General features: G+C 41.0%; 2 protein-coding genes across 2 annotated transcripts; one reads left to right on the forward strand and one right to left on the reverse strand.

The window, feature by feature from the left end:
- The first annotated feature begins 1,463 nt into the window (after positions 1–1,463).
- On the forward strand, positions 1,464–3,785 carry LOC125185463 (protein IQ-DOMAIN 17-like). Its single transcript, XM_048081995.2, has 4 exons — positions 1,464–1,728; positions 1,800–2,060; positions 2,436–2,756; positions 3,083–3,785. Exons 1-4 carry the CDS (start codon positions 1,597–1,599, stop codon positions 3,548–3,550), a joined length of 1,182 nt encoding a protein of 393 aa, XP_047937952.1. The 5' UTR covers positions 1,464–1,596; the 3' UTR covers positions 3,551–3,785.
- Positions 3,786–6,367: 2,582 nt separating this feature from the next.
- On the reverse strand, positions 6,368–8,578 carry LOC125218982 (growth-regulating factor 2-like). Its single transcript, XM_048120816.2, has 4 exons — positions 7,955–8,578; positions 7,639–7,809; positions 7,215–7,557; positions 6,368–7,132 (listed from the first exon to the last, which is right to left on the reverse strand). Exons 1-4 carry the CDS (start codon positions 8,265–8,267, stop codon positions 6,490–6,492), a joined length of 1,470 nt encoding a protein of 489 aa, XP_047976773.1. The 5' UTR covers positions 8,268–8,578; the 3' UTR covers positions 6,368–6,489.
- Between the last annotated feature and the right edge of the window lie 15,909 nt (positions 8,579–24,487).

The raw sequence follows: 24,487 nt of genomic DNA on the forward strand, positions 1-24,487 counted from the left end.
TCTTGAGTCTTAAGAGAATTTTATGTGCCTCACTTTTCTTGAATATATTTGGTTTCATGCCAAATGGTCGATGTATTTCACTCTTCGTAAATTAATTACTACTAGTACTTTGATAAATCGGTTACGCATGAAATGAAGAAATAGCGTCATTTGATGCTTGAATTCATTTTTTTACAAAGATTTAAATGAAACAATACATAGAGTGTGTGATTTTTGCAGATAAAGATATAAAAGTTGCAATATTGGTTTGCTATTACTGTAAGTGGTCTGTCATCTGTGCAAACTGATTTTCAGTATAAATAAATCTAGAATTTATTTGTTTTTCTCATTTTTCCTCGACTTTGTTTAGCCTTAGTTTTCTCAAAATGGTGTTTTAAATATTATTCATCTGTCCCTAAAATTTTGTCACATTTTTCCATTTTCATCAGTCCCATAAAATTTGTCATATTTTACTTTTTAACATTTTTTGTAGTGGACCAACAATCCACTAACCTTTTATAAGTAGGATCTACATCTTACCAATTTTTTCAATCCCTTCCATTACATTTTTTAAAAACTCATGCCCGATCAAACTGTGACAAAATTTAGGGGACGGAGTGAGTACTCGAAAACACATGATAAGATAGATCCAAAAAAAATGAACAGACTATATATCGAGTATAAATATTTTATATCAATGTGTTTCAAATAATAAATTGAAACCTTAGCGAGAGAGCGAAAGATTGCTCTATTTTAATGTTGGAAGTCCAAAATTTTATTTTAGGATGCAGTACAGAAATGGAACATGAAAACTATCAATTACCCACTACTGTAGTAATAGTAATTTTAAAATATATATGGAGTAACAAAATAAAAAGGCAGGCTCCCTATTTCGTCCACTGCATCACATCACTACACGACATTAACAAAAATAGTTCTTATGTACTAGTATAGCCAAAAAATGGATCATAAGAAATTAACGAACAGAATAATAAGTTTAGAAAAATAATGATCTATCACATCTCTGCTACCCAATAAAGAATCTGTTGTTTGTTCATCTCTGCCATAAAATGGCGATCCCCATAAACAAGAGTGTCCCTAAACACTAAGTTTCCTCTGCCATAAATCATTATCTACCAACAATGCCCAAATAAAGCATAAAAATAGTACTCCAAATAAAAGTAACAAAAGGAAATTGCTTCTCATATTTTTTACCCTTTCAGCAGCTTTCTCCCCCCTCGAGAAAAACATATTCCCTCATGCTGATCTCTCATCTAATTATTTTCCTTAATTTTTGTTGTAGCCTAATTCCCTGATTACAATGTTGTGAAAATGGAGTACGTGTTTTACTATAGTTGACCTCGAGTATATCGACCCATAGTCTACAGTAGTGATATCGTTAGTGAATAGTGTATTATGCTGCAAAAATGATTTATTGAGTAGAACTTGCTCTTTTTGGTTTGTTCTATAAAATGCAGAACTACTGTGACAAAGTAGACCACTTTGTTAGATACTGTTTCCCACTACACTACTATTCAACATTTAATTTACCTCTATCCCATAGCATATAACCAAAAAAGAAAAGCTCCAAATTCCCCAAAGCTTCTTCTTCTTCTCATGGGAAACAAGAGTGGGAGGAATTCGTGGTTGAATGCAGTGAAGAAGGCCTTCAGATCTCCCACCAACGACGATGAGATGAAGAGAAGCAGCAGAAGAAGAGAAGATGACGAGCCAGAAGATGAACAAAAAGTATGCATCTCACTCTTCATTACTCTGTCTGTGATGAACTTGTAACTCAATATGTGAGTGTGTGTTTTCAGAAAAGTGGAAAGAAGAGATGGATATTTGGCAGATATTTATCTGTGGAGAAGACGAGTCAGCACAACGTTAGCGGAGAAGAGAATTTGGTGAGGAAGCAGCCCAGAATGGAGGGCGAGCACAAACATGCATTGGCGGTGGCTGTGGCGACCACGGCCACGGCGCAAGCGGCGGTGGAGATGATCCGGCTCACTAGGCCGGCCCTTTTGCTCAAACAAGGCAAGGCCGCTCTCTTCATTCAGAAAATTTTCCGAGGATACCTGGTAATTACCACCATTTCCGAGTTTTCTTGCCACAAATCCATGTAGCTTTTGAAATTCGGGTTGCATGGTAATAAGGATGGACCAAATTAAGTGACATGCTAGTTTATTTGAATTAATCTAATTTTGTCCTTCTTTACAAAGTTCATGTTTGGACAATTTGTGAGACATAATTGGATATGCCCAATATGTTATACTACAAGAGACAAATTATAAATTACAATGCAATACATACACCAGTGTCTGCCCACTTGTTTTGTGTGGGTAGCTTTTAAGTAGTAGCACTATATACTAAATTGGCATAGAGTAAAGTTGTGTATTGACATAAGAAGTGGATAATTATTTTTACAATTATTAGCTCAAACGTTATTTGATTAGGCAAGGAGAGCTCTAATGGCGTTGAGAGGCGTGGTGAAGCTGCAGGCAGTAATAAGGGGCCACAATGTCCGAAAACGTGCAAAAATGACTCTCCAATGCATCCAATCTCTCGTCCGGGTTCAATCCATAGTTTGTGACCAGCGCCGGAGGCTGTCCTGCGAAGCCGCAACCTTAGACTCAATGTTCACGCAGTCCAGTCGAGTTTCGAATCGCTCGGACGTTGGTCCTACCGAGCTTGAGAAAATTCATGCTTTAATACACAAGACAAAAGAATGCTCACTCAAACAGGGCAACACTCTAGCTCATGCATCGTCTAAGCGGGTATTTCATTTTTCCTTATTCATATTAATTGTTAAGTACTACTACCTCCGTCCCTGAAAGTTTGACACAGTTTATCATTTCAGTCTGTCCTTGAAAATTCCACACACTTCACCTTTTACCATTTTTGGTAGTGGACCTCATATTCCACTAACTCATTTCTGCGCACATTTTATTATAAAACTAATACTTTAAAAGTAGGACCCACATCCCACCAACTTTTTCAACTCACTTTCCATTATATTTCTTAAAACTTGTTACGGGTCAAAGTGTGTCAATATTTGAGGGGCGGAAGTAGTACATATTTAATTGTATATATTGATGAACAGATTTGGGCGACTGAGGATGAAGATTCAAGCAGGAAAACAGGATATAGTTGGATGAGGAAAGATAGGAATCTATGCAATCAAAGAGATCCAATCAAGACTATTGAAGTAGATTCCATGTTTATGCCCGCAGGTTTCAATGCGAAGCGCCTCAATCTCCGTCTTCAATCTCCTAGCACTCCCAAGACAAGGCCCATCCCGTGTTACCAGCCAGACGCAGCTGAGTCGCCTAGCTCGCGAAGGATGAGCATGAGCGACAAGTCTTGCCCTCTGCCTCGGCCAAACTATATGGCGGCCACTGCATCAGCTATAGCGCGTGTTAGACCAAACAGCGCGCCAAGGCAGTACAGGCAGTCGAGCCCGAGTAGAGAGGTGGCTAAGAAGCGCCTCTACTTCCCTGACCAAGATTATGTGGATCAATCCAACTACCAAAGATGCAGAGATAATAAGCCTTATTACGCCACAGATTGACATGCAAGAAGGGATAATGTGCCTAATTTTCTATGACATTCTTAGATGAATGCACATAGTAACTGTAATAAGCTCAGCAAGCAATCTTCAACAACTTATGTCTGATCTTGAAATTCCTCAGAATTTTTTTCCTCTGTTTTTCTGTGTTAGGGAATTTGACTCATTTTTGGAACAATGCTGAAATGTCTTAGAATACTGTTCCCCGGATGTCTCGACAGCAAAAGACTAGAGATTTGAATTTCGTCAACTTTCTTCGTCACTTTTTATTTATTTTTTTATATATAATGTCAAAGAGAACACGAGACGTTAAGAGTGTCCATTGGCCGGGCCAAGCCACAAAGTGTGGCCAGGCCACAAAATCGTGGCTGGGCCACCAATGCCCATGTTTCCCACTATAGTGGACATGGCCAAGCCACCAAAAAATTTATTTTTTCCATTTTGTGTATATTTTAATTATACTACAATAAAAATTGTTAGACTACAATAATTAAATAAAATGCATAATTTAATGAAAACTAAATCGAAAACCAAATCTTCGTTGTATTATAGAACGGGGTAAAATTATACAACGAAAATTGTTTTAGAACACGCAAACAAAAACATAAAAAAACACCGCCATCGCCGACTACTCGGTCTCATCATCAGAATCCGCCACTTCATCTTCACCCGTTGCATCGTCACCGCCAACGCCATCACCGTCACCACCACCGCCACCGCTCTGAGGTCCCGTTGCCACCGCCGCCGTGTCCTCCCACCCCAACAACAACCTCAGCCTTACTATAAGGTCGTAGTACATCATCTTGGTAGTCGGGTCGGTCGACTTTTCATACAAGGCCAGAGTGTCCTTGAGTTCCTTTATCAACTGCACCGCTAGGGTGTTTCGCAACGCCGCTCGGGCCGATTTGGGGGCGGGTGCAGACGGGCCCACATCAGAGTGTTAGGAGGCAGCAGCGGAGGTGGATCTAGCGGCTCGGATTGCGGACTGTTGACCCAGGGGCCGTGGACGCCGGGATAGTGACGGGAGGGGGGGGGGGCTCCTCCATGACCTCGTCGTTGAGGTCGAAGGTCCTTGAACCGCCGCTACTACTGCTGCAGTTGCCGCCCCTGCCCCGTCTTGTACGGCTTGGCCCAGAATCAGACGCGTTCTCGCAGATGGATCTGAATTTTGGGGAGTCCCGTAGAACGAGGAATTCTGCCCAGTAGGTAAACTTCTTGCCTACTTGCACATTGAACAACTGCATCGACAGAGATTTTATGTCGGCTTCGCTCCGGCCACTCTGAGCAGTGCGCATTTGGTTCTCGTATATACCAATGAACTTCCGAAGAGCTGTAGTGATTCTGCCGAACTTCTTCCGAATCTGATCGGGTGTACGGTCGACGCTCCCCGGCGGTTTGAATTCATTGTACACCACCAAGACTTTCCGCCAGAAGCATAAGTCGGTCTGATCCGTGCCAACTATGGCATCTGTCGTCACCGCGTCCCATGCCCTAGCAATAGCAATGGACTCGGCGTCAGTGTACAGAAACCATCATCGACCACGACCGCAATCGCCATCTCCGTGACCACCGCCGCCATCGCCTTGTCCGCGACCACCGCGGCCGCCTTGCTGCCCGCCGTCGCCGTTGCCGCCACCTCGCGCGGATCCTCCGCCTCGCCCGCCGCCGCCCCTTCGCCCGCCGTTGTCGCCGCCACTTCGGCCGCCGCCGCCACCGCCGCTTCTTCCACTGCCTCCTCTCCCCGTCTCTACACGACCGGGCGTCGTCGTCGGGGTATCAGGCGACCCCATCAATTGTTCCCATGTGAATCTATCAGATTCGTCAAGCGGAGATTGACTACACTGGAATGGGGAGGATTGGAATTGGGATGGGAAGTTTATCGCGTCCATGTTGGGTCGGTAGTCGCCCGTCCCCGGTTGGGTACGACCCGCATATCTCTGCTGATAAGCCGGGGACTGACCCCGGTTTTGGGGTGTTTGTTGCCACGGCGCCGGTGATGGCAGACTCCACATCTGGGATGGAGGAGGGGTGGGACTCGATCTCCAGCGTTGGGGGGTGGAAAGCTCCCGTGTCCCGAATCTCCATAACCGGGATCGTCTCCGCCTTGCATTTCACAAAAATTCAAATTGAAGGGAATAGGGTAAATTGTGTGTGAGAGTAGAGTAAAAATAAGATATGAATTTTAGGTATATATAGAAAAAATTTCGAAAAAAAAAAAAATCGGAAATAGGGGGAGCTGCGGCTCGTGGCCAATGCAATAGGAGGGCCGCGGCTCGCGCCCAAGCACCGCGGCCAGGCCACGATCGTGGCGCTCCCGTGTCCACCCCCCCCCCCCCCCCCCCCCCGCGCCGCGGCTGCCCACCCCAGTCACTATAGGGAGCCGCGGCTCGCGGCTCTCCCGTGGCCCGGCCGCGGCTCCCCTATAGTGGATGCTTTAAGGTTATATTGGAGCGTTTATTTGAAAGTATCACACCGTTTAGATAATTGCCATTTAGTACCCCTCGTTTCGGCTCCATGATCTCCATCTCGACACTGATTCCGTCCCCCGGCGTCACTGCATCCACCTATTGGGCCCACCACGACTACGCCCTTTCATTTTTGGTTTGTCGAAAAAAAACATGTCATCTTTCTATATTTGAAAAAAGGTAAGAACACAATCTGCTTTTCATCTATCAGTCGCCAAATTCAAACACCTCGCCTTCTCAAATTTGATAAACAAATTAATCATCAAGATTCCAAGATTACTAATATAGATTCTTTCTAGTTAGTTCACTGCCAAACCCAATGTACCACCTCTATGTAAGTTAACATCTTCAAAAATAACTTGAAATCACTGAAATTAATGCAGTAATGCAAAGTATTCAAACATCCAGAAATCAAATTCAACAACTGATAACAGCACCAAAAGTAAAAGAAAAAACATTAACAGCTTCTCACTAGCCTTAGTAGAGGCCGTTGAATGCAATTTCTGTTGTCGGAGCTGCAGGAACTGGGCTACTGCAGACACTACCATCAGAGTGCGAAAACAACATGGTCCTATGAAGAACACCAGTGGGTGAGGAGACATTAGTAGCCGGGGCGCTTATTGAGTCGCAACTGGAGATGGCAACTGATCCCGGCTGCAGAGCCTCAGCCAAAGGCCCTCCTCGTGCAAACGGCTCCCAATAGAGGGGGTCAGTCCATCTTGGATCTTTCTCATCACAACACTCGAAGCTTCTCAATGCTTGATCTACAATGTCGCCAGCAGCCATGGCTATTGACAGATTGAGTGAAGGAGACAAGTTCCCGCGGTTCGTTGTCACTGATGATTCAGCATTCCCACTATTGCTGCTGTCAAGATTGTTGATCGACCAAGCATCGATGAAACCAATGGGGGCATTGACTTCAGGGGCTGAGAAATTTGAATAGGACAACATATTCAATGACTGCTGCTGCTGCTGCTCCAAATAATCTTGAGCAAAAAGGGAACTAGAGTCATTAACAGAAGAAGTGCCCACATTAACAAATCCCATATTTGATTCAATCAAATGCTGCCATCGCTGATCACTCCCATCCATCTGTCCCTCCATCGTCAAGCTCGAATTCCTTCAAAATGCATAACAAATCAACAATGAGGATTCAAGAATCAAAGAAAACGAAGCACACACAGCATCGGAATAAACCAAACCTAGTAGGTCCTTTGTAAGAAGAGGGTGCAACAGAAACGCTGGGATCATTTTTAGCATTGAAAAGCAAAAGGGGCTTATTAGTATTCCCTGCAGCAAATTGTGTAGCAGAAATAGTAGTACTAGGAGGAACGTGGCTTTTCTCAGTGCGAGCTTTTTTGAGATTTTCGCCACTGTTTTCAACTTCCACAGGCTTTCTTGAACGGGGGCGGCCCCTGTGCAGGTGGCGCTCACAGTATTTCTGGAGAGGCGCCACCTCTCTCGAGCACCTCCACTTCTTCCCATCTGTTCTCTTACATCTACCCGGTTCCGGGTCTCCATTCCTTGAATATCTCACATTGTACACTGCTTCCAAATTCAAGAAAAAGCGAGCTGTGATTTCAAAGCCATATAAAAAACAATATAAAAACCAGGATTAAATTTTACATGAAGCGGCGCAATCCAGAGGTGCAGCAGAGAAATTTCTTGAATGTGGGAAGAGAAGGTCGGGAGGGACAGGCACAGACGAAATCATGTATTTGTAAACCATTGCTTGTCTTTCTAATTCTTTCCATTGAGCAAACGTGAAAGGGAACGCCGCGGTGGCAGCCATTTCTTCTGCGTGAGTTCCAAGTCACAAAAGAGAAAGATGAGGAACAGCCACTTAAAACAGCGCCCAACTTTCTCTCGCGCATTTAATCAAGCACCTCGCTTGCACAAAAAACCATGACGGAAATGAATTGAGAGAAGAGATGGAATGTACCTGGGGATTTGTAGGGAGCGGCAGCGAAAATGTTAAAAGACTGCGAATTAGTAGTACCGCTAGTGGCAAAATTTTCACCACCAAGACGAACATCATCACCGTACGCATGGCCCACCGCCTCGGTAGTTCCGCCGCTATAACAGCTATTGGGCCCACATCCTCCTCCTCCATCAAATGGTCGCCCCAGATTAATTTCTCGCCGGTGACAGCTCATCATCTTCTTCAATCGAACTACATCATTGCCAGATGATAATTTGTTTTCAAGTATGCTACACTCCCTATTTGGTTTAGCTACTTTTTCCAAACCGCTCATTCCAACAGTACCCAAAATCGCCTTTACTGAGAACCTATCGAATTAGAGGGAACCCTAAAATTGAGAAAAAGGGGGAATTTGTTGAAGGGATTTGGAGAAATCAGTTGTGCTGCAATGATTATTTATGTAATGGAATTGTGCGAAGAGACAGAAGTGAGATTTTGATTTTATGAGGGATGGGGTGTGGGGCTCAGAGATGGAATTTAGTAGTAATAGCCTTGCCGCCATTGTTTTGCCTCCGTGCTTCCGACATTCTCACCGTTGGATAAGTGCACTAATTATGAAAAAAAAATTTACTCCACCGTCTAAGGAAGATGAATGACTCAATTCATGCAATTTTATTTTATAGGTGAGTGACGAGGGTAAAGCACGAAGAGAAAATAAAGATAGAGGGGAATAATTAAGTTAATGGACTACTGTTTTCCTAGATTTATTTACAACTAAAAAGTCATAAACTAATTTAACGTCTGGATTTGAATTTTATCATGTTTTTGGTTTCGATCATATTAACGATAATTTTAACTGTATAGTACTATAGAATTAAGAGTGACATAAGTTGCAATGGAAAATTGAGAGTGGCATAGGTTACAATGGAAAATTGAGAGCATTATTATATCAAATCATGTATAAGTATTGTTTAAATGAAATGTTAGGCTAAAAAACACACGAATTACTGATTTTTGAAATAAGTATAAAAATTAAAATAATTATTAATTTGTTCAACTTTACATATTTGAATTATTTTAAAAGCGTTAAGAGCCATTGCCCTTCCCGATCGGCCCCCATGGGCTCCGGAAGGTCTCCATTGTGGAGCAAGGGAAGATGGCCACTCACTATGGGCTCCTCCCAAAGGCTGATGGAACGGCTCAACAGATCTTAACCTTTTTTTTAATTTAATTTATCTTTTATCCATTGTATATATCTCATTCCCCATCAATTCCCATTTATCCCTCTCAATTCTAAGTCACAATTTTACTTCTCTCTAGTTTTTTGTTTTTTTAATGTAGGATGTTTTATTTTGTTTTTTTAATTTTATTGAAATTTGCTTGTTGTATTCTTTTTCCTAATATCGTAATACAATGGAGAATTAATTTATTACGTATATTTTAATTTAAAATATTTAGACATTGAAATAAAATAGTGATGATGAAGAAATGAGATGGGCTCTCATTACAGGAAGATAGAATCTTAGATAAGCCTACTAACGTGGCAGGAGAAAATAGAGATAGTCCCTGAGATGGGCTCCGGAGAGGAGTCATCACTGCTAACCATTGTTAACCACTGCTAATGCTCCTTGAACACTGTGAGAGCCGAAGAGTTTTACTGTGGTACTGGTAGTACTATTCTATTATTTAAATTAGGGCTTACAAATCTTACAAAATTTGTTTGTTATTAGGTCAATCCAATATTGATCCAACCCAATAAGGCTGAACTCTAACCATATCCAAAATCGTCCAATTCTTATCAGGTCTCAACCCATTAACTTCGCGCGGATTATCATGTCATCTTGAATGGAACGGAGGTAGTATAATTTTGTAGAAATATAAAAATGACAAAAACTGACTACTCCATTTTTCAGTACTCCATTTTTCAGTACAATTGAAGTCTAATATAATTTGGTTACTTCAGTTCTAACCGAATGATTCTCTGTTAGAATCGATAATCGGACCCAAAACATCTTGCTAACCATACTCGAACGCATAACTGACTTTAATCAATTCAAGTTTAGCAATCGATAACCATGTAACCATTTAAGTATCTCGATATATCTTATTCTATTTATCCGAGTGGGTGTATGATCAAGAAATCACTTACTTTCTCCGTCCCATAAAAGTATACATTATTTTCTTTTTAATCCACCCCACAAGAGTATGCACTTACTAATTTTGAAAAGTTTTCCCACAATACTTCAATTACTTTTTTTTCTACCTCTCTTTTACTTTACTAATTATGCATTAAAACTCATGCAAAACCAAACGTGCATACTTTTGTGTGACTGAAGGAGTATTAAACCACCCTTAATCCCTAATATACATCTTACTCTATTTATCCGAATGGTAAAATATACTTCCTCTATCTCATTATAAATGAAATATTTTCCTTTTTAATTGTTAAATTAAAAATAAACATTTCTTAAAATGTAAACAACAACATCTCTACTTTTTCCTTCTTATTTTACTCTCTTTTTATTAACTAACAACAATACTACATAGAATATACAAACATCATATTTATTGAGACTAAAGAAGTACTCCCTTCGTCCGTCGTTAGGAGTCTCCTTCCTTGAGGCACAAGTTTTAAGAAATGTTAAGAAAAGTGGGTGGAAAAAGGTTAGTGGAATAGAGGTCCCACTTATATATATTAGTTTTAAATGAAATGTGAGTGGAATGAGTTAGGTGAAGGTGAGATCCTATTATACCATTTAAGGTGATGAGTCTCAAAAGTTCTCTACCGAACATAGGCCGACACCGAATAAGGAAGCCCTTCGTCGAGGCACGAGGGTGAGGAAACCATCATGGAAGTTAAGGGAGGCTGTATGAGAATATGCCTAAGTTGGTCCGAGAGTCACCATTCAAACGAAGAGTCACCAATCAAAAACGAAGAGTCTCTTTCTTTTAAGCAATGCATCTCTTTCTTTTCTATTACTATTTAAACCATTGTAGTTTCACTTTGAAGATATAAGAAATATTTATTAAATTAGCAGCAAGTTACGCTCTTCTTTACCTGTTTACTTCAATTGATTAAACTGATTTTCTTCGGTTCCAACAATTGGTATTCAGAGCCTCGGTTACGTTCATTATTTGGGCAAGAATATTGCTTCATATCTATAGATAATGGCGACAAAAGCTAGATTTGAGTCACTTGAATTGACTATGAACGAGCTCCAGCAATCTGTGCAGATGATGTGCCAGAACATGGAGGAGATGCGCTCCATATTATCGGTACCTCGGAATGAGAATAAAAAGGAGACCAGGGGAAACCATAGAAACCCATTCGCTGCCACCAAGGAAGATTATGAAGAAGATGAGGATGAGGAAGATGAAGCATTTGATTCTGATAGCTCGCAGGATAGCAGTCAGAAGGATCGACGATGGAGGAATCCCATTCGAATGGATTTCTCGAAATATAATGGATCCGAGGATCCACGGGTTTGGTTGGATCGGGCACGACAATACTTTCGTGCACAAGAGACCCCTACTAAGAAAAAAGTGCAATGGGCCTCCTATCATCTCGACGGCGAAGCAAATCAGTGGTGGCAATGGTTCGATTCTCGTCATAACCGAATCACATGGACCAGATTTGAAAAGGGGCTGCTGCAAAGATTTGGCACATCAGAACTTGAAGAGGCCGACGAGGCTATTATAAGACTTAAGCAGACAGGAAATTTCAGGTCATACCTTTCTGAATTTGAGAGGCTTGTCAACTGTGTGCCACATTGGCGGGACAAAGCATTGTTAGGTGCATTCATGGCAGGACTAAGGGATGATTTGGCTAAGGAGATACGGTTCTTCCGACCACAGTCATTAGAACATGCTATCGAACTAGCAAGACACGCGGACGATCAAGCAAAAAACAAACGCACAGTTAGTTTCCATAAGATTCAGCCAAAAGCAACGACAACGCCATCTACATCAGGCTCGATGAGTCGTCCTCTGACCTCGACCAAGCCACCTCAAGCAAGGCGATTGACATGGGCAGAGATGCAAGCAAAAAGGGAAAAAAATGAATGCTTCAATTGCGACGAGCCTTTCTCAAGAGGACATACTTGCAAATTCAACCAAGCTTTACTAATAGAGATCGAGGATGAAGAGGAAGAAGATACACCACCCATATACGATGAAGAACTTGGTGCGGGGACACCAGCCATCTCGTTAAATGCATTAATGGGAGAAAGCAGGGGTAAATCAATGAGGATGACAGGAAATCTAAACGGTGAAATTCTACAACTCTTGATTGATAGTGGTTCAAGTCTGAACTTTATTCACCCGCGGCGAGCAGAAGAACTACAGCTGCCAGTCACTCACATCCCACAAGTATTTGTGCGGGTCGCCAATGGTGAAAGAATGCCATGTTCTCTCCGTTTCGAAGCAGTACCTATAACCATTCAAGGTATCACCTTTCAAACAGATTTGTATGGTTTAAGCATATGCAATCTCGATGTAGTTCTAGGATTGCCATGGCTCGAGAACCTCGGTCCCGTCCTAACAGACTACAAAGCTATGACAATGGAGTTCGAATGGAGAGGAAGCAAACAAAAGTTGCAAGGAAATGCACCACCAGCTACCATGTCAGTCGCAAAGTGGGCAGATCTAGCAGAAGGGACGAATTACGGAACAACGGTCTTTGTCTTGATGAAATCAACGACAACAGAAGCTACATCTAAGGAAACTCCACCCGAGGTACAAAATTTGATAGAAAGATTTGCAGATATAATGAAAGAACCAAAGGGACTCCCTCCCTCAAGGGCAAGCGACCATAAGATTGCATTGAAGGACGAGAGGACAGTGATTAACGTTGCCCCATATAGGTATGCCCGCTATCAAAAGGATGAAATAGAGAGGCAAGTTAAGGATATGTTGGAAACAGGGTTAATTCGACCCAGTCTCAGTCCCTTCTCATCACCCGCACTCTTAGTCAAGAAAAAAGATGGCTCATGGCGATTCTGCGTCGATCACCGAGCCCTCAATGATGCCACAGTGAAGGATAGATTTCCTATACCCACCATAGATGATATGCTCGACGAGTTGCACGGGGCTAAGTACTTCAGCAAAATGGATCTCCGGGCCGGATTTCACCAAATAAGAATGGACGCAACTGATGTCTCGAAAACAGCATTTCGTGTACACAATGGGCATTATGAGTACATGGTGATGCCCTTCGGATTATGCAATGCTCCATCGACATTTCAAGCCGCCATGAACAATTTATTTCGTAAGTATTTACGGAAATTTGTCCTCGTATTTTTTGACGACATTCTCGTCTATAGCAAAGATTGGAAGGACCATCTACAACATCTGGAAATTGTGTTTTGCATCCTTCGAGAACATCAATTCCATTTGAAATATAGCAAATGTGTTTTCGGCCAAACAGAACTTGAGTACTTAGGCCACTACATATCGGAGCAGGGAGTTCGTGTTGATAATCGTAAAATTGAGACCATGTTAACTTGGCCAGTACCTCGGAATATTACCCATCTTCGTGGCTTCTTGGGGCTAACAGGATATTACCGAAGATTTGTTCGGAACTATGGAAAAATTGCAAGCCCGCTCACCAAGCTTCTCAGAAAAGGGTCGTTCGTGTGGGGCCTTGAGGCGGAAGAAGCCTTTAAAAAATTGAAAGAAGCCATGACTACAACTCCAGTTTTAGCACTACCAAATTTCGACGAAGAGTTCATTGTTGAGACTGATGCTTGCGGTTACGGTATCGGGGCAGTTTTAATGCAGGGAAAGAGGCCTATCGCATACTTGAGCAAAGGACTAAGCGAGAAGCAGAGAATGCGATCAACATATGAGAAAGAGATGTTAGCAATCTTGGAAGCTGTTCGAGTATGGCGCCCCTATCTTTTGGGACGACATTTCAAGATAATCACTGACCAACGAAGTCTACGTTACCTTTTAGAGCAGAAAATTTCAACTCCTGAACAACAGAAATGGCTTATAAAACTCCTTGGATATGATTATGAGATCGCCTACCGCCCGGGGAAGGAAAATGGCGCAGCTGACAGTTTATCACGACGTGAGGATATGGCTGAACTATCAGCTATCTCGGTTCCCCAGACCAGCCTATGGTCTGAAATTCGTCAAATTTCGATAGAGGATGAAGAGTATCGCAAATTGATGAAGAATATAGAAACAGGGGTTATCGTTGATCCTCAACTGACCATCAGTCGGGGATACCTTTTAAAGGGGGGCAAGGTAGTGGTACCCAAGAATGAAAAACTCAGGCGCACAATCATTAGTGAGTTCCATGACTCGAGCATTGGTGGACATTCTGGGGTTTTACGCACTTACAGTCGACTTAACCAAGTATTCTATTGGCGAGGAATGAAGGCAGCTGTACTCAGATATGTACAACAATGTGACATATGCCAACGCAATAAGGCGGACACTCGTATGCCAAGTGGGCTGTTGGAGCCTCTTAAAATTCCTGATGTAATCTGGGCTGACATATCTATGGATTTCGTCGAAGGGCTGCCACGATCAGCTGGAAAGGATGTAGTGATGGTGGTCGTTGATCGCTTATCTAAATATAGCCACTTTATTGCACTCTCTCATCCCTTTACTGCTAAAAGTGTGGCAGAAGTTTTCATTCGACAAGTGGTAAGATTGCACGGTATTCCTCAGTCCATCGTCTCTGATCGCGATAAAATATTCATGAGTCACTTTTGGCAAGAGTTGTTTCGCCAGATGGGGACTAAGTTGTGTATGAGTAGCGCGTACCACCCTGAGACGGACGGACAAACTGAAGTGACCAACAGGAGTCTAGAACAATACCTACGTTGCTTCGTCGCTACTAGGCCTCGATTGTGGGAGAGCTATTTAGCATGGGCTGAATTTTGGTATAATACCACTTTCCACCGTGCCATCAAAATGACCCCATTCGAAGCTGTCTACGGGCGGCCGCCTCCGGTTGTCACACCATATGAAACAGGCTCCTCACTAGTGCAGGAGGTTGATGTGGTGTTACGCGCTAGAGATGAGGTGCTCAAGGAGTTAAAGGTAAATCTTGAACTCGCGAGGCAACAACAGAAAGTGCAGGCTGATAAGGGACGGAGAGCGGAAGAATTTGAAGTAGGAGACTGGGTGTACCTTCGACTGCGGCCTTATCACCAACAGACTGTATTCCGCCGAGCACATCAAAAGCTTGCTAGTAAGTTTTATGGGCCGTTCAAAATATTGCGACGGATTGGGTCAGTGGCATATGAGCTAGAACTTCCTCAAACTAGCCGCATACATCCGGTGTTCCATGTCTCGCTACTTCGACGACGAATGGGTAATGAGATCGTGCAGGCCACTCCACTTCCACCATTGTCTGAACAGGGTCAGCTTATAGTCGAGCCTGAAGAGGTCTTAGCTACCCGTTCCATCTTGAATAAGGGTAAGGACCAAGAACAAGTTCTGATTAAGTGGCGTCATTTATCTGCCGAGGATGCTACATGGGAAGCTCTTGCGGAGTTGCGGAGTAGGTTCCCTCAAATCCTACTTGGGGACAAGTCAGGTCTTGAAGGCGGGAGGGATGATGAGTCTCAAAAGTTCTCTACCGAACATAGGCCGACACCGAATAAGGAAGCCCTTCGTCGAGGCACGAGGGTGAGGAAACCATCATGGAAGTTAAGGGAGGCTGTATGAGAATATGCCTAAGTTGGTCCGAGAGTCACCATTCAAACGAAGAGTCACCAATCAAAAACGAAGAGTCTCTTTCTTTTAAGCAATGCATCTCTTTCTTTTCTATTACTATTTAAACCATTGTAGTTTCACTTTGAAGATATAAGAAATATTTATTAAATTAGCAGCAAGTTACGCTCTTCTTTACCTGTTTACTTCAATTGATTAAACTGATTTTCTTCGGTTCCAACATAAGGTAAAAGTGAACTGGAACTCTTATTCATGGACGGACTAAAATGAAAAAAACGGGACTCTTATTGCGGACGGAGGGAGTAATCAAGAGTCCGCCTATTAAGTTTTCAATAAAATAATTTTCACCAGGAAGTGAGGAGGAAACTGATACAAAACCCGTAAACATAACACTCGTATACAAAAAAAATCATAAATCCATGATAAAATTAACAGCGGAATATGGAATAAGTCATCAAAGCCATGAACAGTTGATACCAAAACTATTCAAAATCTAAGGCTCAGAAATTGAATGTGATCTTGACGAGACATGGGAACGAAGTCATGAAATGAATAGGAAGAGAATATCATTATTTTATAATGGAATTCTTAATGAGATCTCAGATGTAACAAAGGGAGATCATTTTCTCATCATTACTCAATTTACTAATCATTATTCAATATATACTCGTCCTATTTTGGGATATTCACGAAAAAAGTCTCATTCCAAAAATGAAAATTTTGTCTCATACTTAACCACTTTTTCTCCTTCTCATTCTTACTTTTTCTCTTTCTCTCTCCTAATTTATCTATTTTATTCTCTCTTACTTTATCAATTTCTCATCAAAACTTATATTGTCCACATATAAGACTATTTTTCCATAAAAAAGAGAGCATTACAAAATAAATAAAACTAAAAAATTGATTACCATCTTATTTCTTCTGCCTTAGCTTGATGTCTGATGATAGGGAGAATAATGACATTACATAGAAGGGAATATTGAGAGTATCATTTATGAAATTAATTGAGAATATAGTGTACATAGATAATGTACAGGCATTATGGGTGAGGATGAAGTGAGATATGAGAATAGGAAAATAAAAACAGAGTGGGACTCATTACATAATGATGGAGGAGGTGTGACAATGGCTGTATGAGATAGAAATCATAGAATCATATGCAAGACCCATCAAGTGCCTAACAAGACAACTCTAACCCTCAGAACTCATAATCTCTGTTAGACTATTACCATAATTTTTTTGTGAGCATAGTATCAAGTAGTACTCCAACTACCATGTCCCAGTGAGCAACTGCTTTTGGAATTTATTATTAATTGTTAATTTCTGTTTGGAAATAACTACTAGCACTCCATTCTATTTCATCATATAAACAATTGTTCTCATTTTTTGGGGGAACATATTTGACCTTTTGAAATATTGTTAATCAAGAGTAAAGTACAATAATAGCACACACTCAATTTTTTCTAAAATTCAAATTTTTTGTAACTGATTTTGGAAAGTTTTCATCATGTGTATCACCCGCATACATCTTTCTCGTCTCCAAGATTTAAATCCACTCTCAAAACTTATTGTTACATATAATCCCTCTTTAACTTGTTAATTTTAATAGGTTCATTTCACTCCAACAGTTTTTACTGAATTCCCTAGATATGTTTTTATTCCAAAAATAACTTATCAATTTATTTTGCATTGCTAGCAAGTGGGGTTTAGGGATAAGATAAGACCTATCAACATCTTGATTTTTCTTTTGTAGAAACGCATGTATAATGTATATCCCTAAAGATTGTGTTTAGTAGTACAAGTTTTTTCCTTTTAATAATAGAATCTATGTAGGAGTAGGAGTAGGAGTATTCAATTTAGAGTAATGATAAACAATCAAATTTTGTACAACCAAAACAAGAATATAACATAGACTTATTGCTCATTGTTCAATTTAGGCCATGTAACAACATTAAGATAGTAGTTGCTACCGGGGAAGGAACAAGAGAATAAGAGCATCTCCAATGCCGGCTAGCCGATTGACGTGGCTAGCCGGTCGGCTAGCCGAACCATTGGAGCAGGCTAGCCGAATTTCGGCGAAAAAACCGGCCAAGGCTAGCCGATTGCGTGTGGCTGGCCGATGCGCTGGCCGCCATTGTGGCGGCCCGATCGGCCAGCGACGATTTTTATTTTTATTTTTTTAAAACCTATATAAACGCGATTTTAGTTTCATTTTCATTTGCACCGCTTGTTTTAACGAGTTTTCTCTCTCTCTAACTTTCTGTACAAGAGCATCATCGAGCGATGAGTAACGCGGGTGGTAGCAGTGGTGGTAGTGGTGGGGATGCTGAGGAGTACGGACGGATATGAACGAGGCTATGAATGCCTACATGAACCGCGAGATGGAGCGGTACATGCGTAGGGTGGAACAGCAGGCGATACCTCGCCCTCCACGGGTTATCCACCGCCGAGCAGTGATTGATCGGGATCACGTAGCTGCACATCAGCGGTTGTACGACGACTACTTTTCAGAGAACCCGCGGTTTCCCGCAAACATGTTCCGGCGGCGTTTTAGAATGCGCAGGGAGTTGTTTATGCGTATCGTTGGCGCATTAGAGCGTCGATATCTGTGTTTCCGCTTCAGGCACGATGCGGTTGGCAGACCCGGCCACACCCCTATTCAAAAGTGCACGGCGGCAATCAGGTAGTTGGCCTACGGAGGCGCGGCAGACATGTGGGATGAGTACCTCCACATCGGTGAGTCGACAGCCCTGGAATGTCTGAAGTATTTCTGTGAGGGCGTGATGAACGTTTTCGGTGAGCAGTACCTTCGAAGCCCTACTCCCGAAGATTGTCAGAATTTGATGCAGATGCACGGGGAGAAGCATGGGTTCCCCGGGATGTTAGGCAGCATAGACTGTATGCATTGGGAGTGGAAGAACTGTCCGACTGCCTGGAAGGGGGCCTACACGACCGGCTACAAGTCAAAGAATCCCACGATGATCCTCGAGGCCGTAGTTAATTACCGGCTGTGGATCTGGCACGCGTATTTTGGGGTAGTCGGGTTGAACAACGACCTCAACGTCTCCCCTCTTCAACGAGAAGTGTCAGGGCGTCGGTCCAGCCGTCTCGTTTGTGGCCAACGGCAACCGGCATGATATGGGCTACTACTTGGCGGATGGGATATACCCTAGGTGGCCTGTCTTTGTGAAGATGATCAGGCACGCAAGTGATGAAAGGAAGGCCTACTTTGCGGAACGACAGGAGTCGGCGCGCAAGGACGTGGAGCGCGCATTTGGTGTGCTCCAGTCTCGATGGGCGGAAATTAAGGGTCCAACGCGTTTGTGGGATGTCACATGCGTTTCCCAAATAATGTACGCCTGTATTATCCTGCACAACATGATCGTCGAAGACGAAGGCGTACAACTGACTAGTTGGGCCAATGACGATGAAGCCGGTCCAAGCCACGGAACGGCCACCCCTAGCGTACGACGTGGGGTACCTCTCGATGAAGCCGGCCGCCTCAAGGAATTTGCCGACATGCGCCAAGTGGATGCTCATATTCAACTCCAAAAGGATATAATTGAAGAGTTGTGGGCACGGAGGACTGCACGGCGATAGTTTTTTTTCTTTATTATGTAATTTTTTTTATCTATGTACCTTTTTTAATGCAATTAGTGAATTTTCTAGTATATGTCTCGTAAATTTAATTCCGTAATTTAATCGTAATTTTAATTCCGTATATGTAGTATTTTTTGAATTATTTTTATTGTGGCTGGCCTATGGCTGACCTAAATCTAATGTGGCAGGTGGATTTTTAGTGCTGCTGACGTGGCAGGGAGAGAGAGTGGCTGGCCTATTTGCATTGGAGATGCTCTTTAGGCTAGCCACCGGCTAGCCGATTGACGTGGCTAGCCGGTCAGCTAGCCGAACCATTGGAGTAGACTAGCCGAATTTCGGCGTAAAAACCGGCCAAGGCTAGCCGATTGCGTGTGGCTGGCCGATGCGCTGGCCGCCATTGTGGCGGCCCGATCGGCCAGCGCCGATTTTTAATTTTTTTTTTTTTCAAAACCTATATAAACGCGATTTTAGTTTCATTTTCATTTGCACCTCTTGTTTTAACGAGTTTCCTTTATTATGTACCTTTTTAAATGTAATTTTTTTTTATCTATGTACCTTTTTAAATGCAATTAATGAATTTTTCCCGTATATGTGTCGTAAATTTAATTCCGTAATTTAATCGTAATTTTAATTCCGTAAATGTAGTATATTTTGAATTATTTTTATTGCGCCTGGCCTATGGCTGGCCTAAATCTGATGTGGCAGGTAGATTTTTAGTGCTGCTGACGTGGCAGGGGAGAGAATGGCTAGCCTATTGCTGGCCTATGTAGCATTGGAGATGCTCTAATAACAAAATGGACCACCAACCGTTGATTCATTTGCGATTCGATAGCTATCAATTCCACACTTTTCCCCAACAATCATTTCTCTTTTCCCATTCTACCCCGACCTTCTCCAATTATTTGATTTGATTTCTCAGCAAGTTCAAAAATCAAAACAAACAATTTGCCCATGTTTAATCAAACCCCATCACAAAGACTATAATTTGCGTCCTTTTTTTAGTGTATTCATTACATTTTCAGATTTTCTTACTTTACATGGATGTGACAAGTGTCCATACTTTTAAATAGCGCAGAAGGTGATCCTATTAAATTTGTTTCAATTAGCATGTCTTCAAGAGCATCCGCAGCGGTGGGCTGTCCGTCCGTGCCGCTGAATACGAGCTCGTCCGGCCGCCGCTGCGAGCTGTCCGTCCGTGCCAGTGGCATGGCGCTGCTCTTAGCTAAGAGCACGTCCGTGCCGCTGAGCAGTTCTACGTGGCGTCTTCTTATTGCCGTTGGCAAATTCGATTTTTTTTTTAAAATTCATAAATAATTCAAAATAATACCAAAAAAAAAAAATTGGATTCCCAAAACAATAGAGCCGTTTATGGACGTTTTTTTTTTGGATTTTTGTGATTTTTTTTTAATCCCAAAATCATCTATAAATACACACATTCATCATCCACTTTTCACATCAAATTATCTCTCATTCATACTTTTTCATACTAAATCATCTACATCTTCCTCTCACCCAAACTCTCTCTAAAAAATTCAAAAATGGATTTCACCAATCTCATTGCGGAAGCGGAGCGCGAAGAACAAGAATATTATGAACAATATCGTGCCGCCAATACCCCCGCCCCTCCTCCTCAACCAACTAGAGCAAAACGTCGCTACATCCCTCGTGATCGAGAGGGAGCCCATGAAAGGCTCGTTGCCTACTATTTTTCCGACCAGCCGCGGTATCCAGAAGATTACATTCGGCGCCGTTTTTGCATGTCAAAACGGTTGTTTATGCGTATTGTCAACACATTGTCCACCCGCGTTGAATACTTTCAAGAAGGTGCAGACGCAATCGGTCGACAAAGTCTCACGGCGTTGCAAAAGTGTACTTGTGCCATCCGACAACTTGCTACTAGGCAAACGGCTGACCTCTTCGACGAGTATTTTCATGTCGGTGAGTCAATTGGAATCCTATGCCTCAAGAATTTTTGCAACGGCGTTCGTTCTACTTTCGGCGAGGAATTTCTTCGGGCACCCACCACCGACGATTGTCAACGGTTGCTTCGTCTTCACGAAACAGTCCACGGTTTTCCCGGTATGCTAGGCATCATTGACTGCATGCATTGGAAGTTGAAGAATTGTCCGACTGCTTGGAGGGGGCAATTCTTAAGCGGCCACAAAGGCGGCGGCCTAACGCTTATCCTTGAAGCGGTCGCCGACTACCGCCTATGGATTTGGCATGCATATTTCGGTGTTGCCGGATCCAACAATGACTTGAACGTGCTATATTCTTCACCACTCTTCGATGATGTTTTGAATGGTGTAGCACCGGCGATCGACTTCACCGTCAACGGAAATGCATACCACATGGGTTACTATCTTGCCGATGGTATCTACCCAAGGTGGTCGACTTTCGTGAAGTCGTTCAGCAATCCACAAGAGCCGAGACGGATTCTTTTTGCGCAGCGTCAAGAGTCTGCTCGGAAAGACGTCAAAGAGCTTTTGGTGTCCTTCAAGGCCGATTCAACATTGTGAAGTCCCCTTCTCGGCTTTGGTACGTTAAGAATATCGTCGACATCATGTACACGTGCATTATCTTGCACAACATGATTATAGCTGACGAAGGACCGAGGGCGGCTAACTTTTACGACGAGGATGAAGCCGGAAGCTCAACCGCGAGGTCTCCCCCACGCCGAGCTGTGCATACGACGGTGAACGAGAGGATCGAAATAAGACACACAATGCGCGATACAAGAGCCCACACTGAGCTACAAAAAGATTTAATCAATCACATTTGTGCGAAATTCGGTAACGAGTAGTGGGTCTTTTTAATTTTATGGATTTTAATTATGTAATTTTTAATTTTTAGTATTTTAATTATGTAATTTTTAATTTTTAGGATTTTAATTATATAATTTTTAATTATTATATAATTTGTAATATTATTCCGGGTATTTTTAATGCATTTTAATATTGTGGAAATGTTTTTATTTAAATTGAATAATAGAATGGTGGGACCCTTGAGCTTGTCCTTAGCTAAGAGCACGAATGTGGGTGTTGTACTCTTAGCTAAGGACAAGGAGTAAAAGTGGATCCGGGCCCACCTCCATGCTCTTAGCTAAGAGCACGGATGAGGATGCTCTAAGGCTCACTTCTTTGTTATATTTCCTCTAAAAAATAGTACTACTAGTTTTATTGTTTATTATAGTCTATCAATCAAATTTACTACTATCGTTTGTGTTTATGAAAATTTACTAAGTACACAAGAATACATGTCGGCCTCAAATTGGACTAGTTTTGGTATTTTTATCTCTCTACTACTATTATTTTACTTATTTTTTAATTTTTATCCTCTTACTTTACCAATTCCTTTATCCACCAATTAGACTATTTGTTTGTTGATAGTTATGCAACTAAGGCTATTTTACATGTTGTAAAGGAATTGAATGATATGGCCCAATTTCATGCAGTTGACACAATGGGCTCCGGATTTTCAACATGGCCCGTTGGGTAGAACTCACCCTTATATTTTCATTGAGAAATTGCGTGAGCATCGCTTGAAAATTCAGTAATACGACTAAGCCCAATTATATTGTGGCACAAATTGGGCTTCATAAAAACTTCTTGAATGGAAGATTTTATTACCATGTCTATTTCTCTCCTTTAAAATATATTCCCTCCACGGACACAGAATAAATAATTAGGAAGAAAATCTCTCAATTTTCGAATTCATAAACAAATATATTGCGATTTTGAAACTACGCTTCTCTATCTATATATGCGTAGCCTAAGTGTAAATAAATATTTTTGCAAGGATTAAACTGAAATAACCATAATTAGGCACCAAAAACTAGAAAGCATATGTGGTATACCCTATCAATAATATTTTAATAAATAGATATGCAGGGATGTAGATTGCTAACTAATTACCAATCTCAAATTGAGACCAATTTTCAACCATTAAATTAGAAAATCTTGTGGTTAATATAATGTCAAGTATAATATATTTTAAATTTAAATAATTATTAATTAAATTAAAAGGGTATTAATGTCAAATTCTATATGTAGTAATTATAACTAGCTACTTTCTCTCTCCTTAAAATCATCTCAAATCTTTAAATTTACGTAACTCTCTCAATTTAAATTATTTTTTCGCAAAAAATATATCAAATTAAAGATAATTTAATAAGGATTCCAACGAGATCTCAATTGCATATGTTCCGACGACGTTCGGATGATGAAATTTGATATTTTTTATTTTAGTTTTCGTAAATGTTGATACCCAGATTTTTATCAACAAATACATCAAAAAATCTCAATAAAACCATGTAAAAATCTCAATAAATATGTGTTGATATTTTCTTGTACTAATGTTGATATTCTTATATCATATTGTTGATATTTGTAATACACAATGTTGATATAAAAAAACACCCACGAAAATTATCATATGATAACATAATGACGATATTACCCTTTTGTTGATATTTTGTCTAGTATTTATTGAGATTTGTGAGCTTTAATCTCATCCACTCATTTTAAAATCCAAGGGTGGAGATTTAGTCTTGATTTTGGATTAGGGTGCTATAAGTATTAGAATAAGACCCTAGATATGCATATTGGTCTCACCTCCAACTAGAATGACACATAGACACATACAATTATGGAAATTTCTCATGTGCATACATAGATAATATAGCTCCATATACACACATATATGCACATTAATTACCATCCAATTAGTTAACGACAAAAATTTAATTTGATATGAAAATTTCGAGAACCCAATATATACTCATTAACTACGAGAAAATCTTTATATATTAACTATTGAGTACTTTTGATAGGATTAAACTTTATTATTGGTGAACAATTTGAGTATAGTAGTTTTATTTATTTTTATATTTTAATTGCTAGTTACTGCGACAAGCTTAGAATCTATTTTGTTTCTAGAGTTTTTATGGTGTACAGGCAAACTTTTAATAAAGTAAAAATATTATTTTGGATCATGTTATTATTATTAAGTACTCATTGCTTTATATTCTAACATAAAATACAACAATTATTAAGTTAACGTGCTATAGAAAAATAAAATAAGAATTATACTATATTACCATTCATATTCAACATGATACATAAAAATACAATAAGAAGTATACAATATTATCATTCATATAGAAGTGCAATACTTGTTAAAAGAATAACAAAAAATAATTCTATTAAATATTGTGTACAATGTATTTACTCAAGTTATGTGTTATTGGTGCTTATATGATTTGGA

The sequence above is a fragment of the Salvia hispanica genome, chromosome 1, assembly GCF_029641045.1.
Source record: "Salvia hispanica isolate PSC_SH4W2 chromosome 1, Shi_PSC_v1, whole genome shotgun sequence".
In the NCBI taxonomy this organism is placed as follows: domain Eukaryota; kingdom Viridiplantae; phylum Streptophyta; class Magnoliopsida; order Lamiales; family Lamiaceae; genus Salvia; species Salvia hispanica.

Excerpts from the sequence above, each read along its gene's own strand:
- LOC125185463 (XM_048081995.2), top strand. The coding sequence starts at position 1,597 with ATGGGAAACAAGAGTGGGAGGAATTCGTGGTTGAATGCAGTGAAGAAG. Across the intron at positions 1,729-1,799 it reads AGCCAGAAGATGAACAAAAA|AAAAGTGGAAAGAAGAGATG; the intron begins GTATGCATCTCA and ends GTGTGTTTTCAG. Across the intron at positions 2,757-3,082 it reads CTCATGCATCGTCTAAGCGG|ATTTGGGCGACTGAGGATGA; the intron begins GTATTTCATTTT and ends ATTGATGAACAG.
- LOC125218982 (XM_048120816.2), bottom strand. The coding sequence starts at position 8,267 with ATGAGCGGTTTGGAAAAAGTAGCTAAACCAAATAGGGAGTGTAGCATA. Across the intron at positions 7,810-7,954 it reads CGCTCCCTACAAATCCCCAG|AAGAAATGGCTGCCACCGCG; the intron begins GTACATTCCATC and ends GAACTCACGCAG. Across the intron at positions 7,133-7,214 it reads TCTTACAAAGGACCTACTAG|GAATTCGAGCTTGACGATGG; the intron begins GTTTGGTTTATT and ends TGCATTTTGAAG.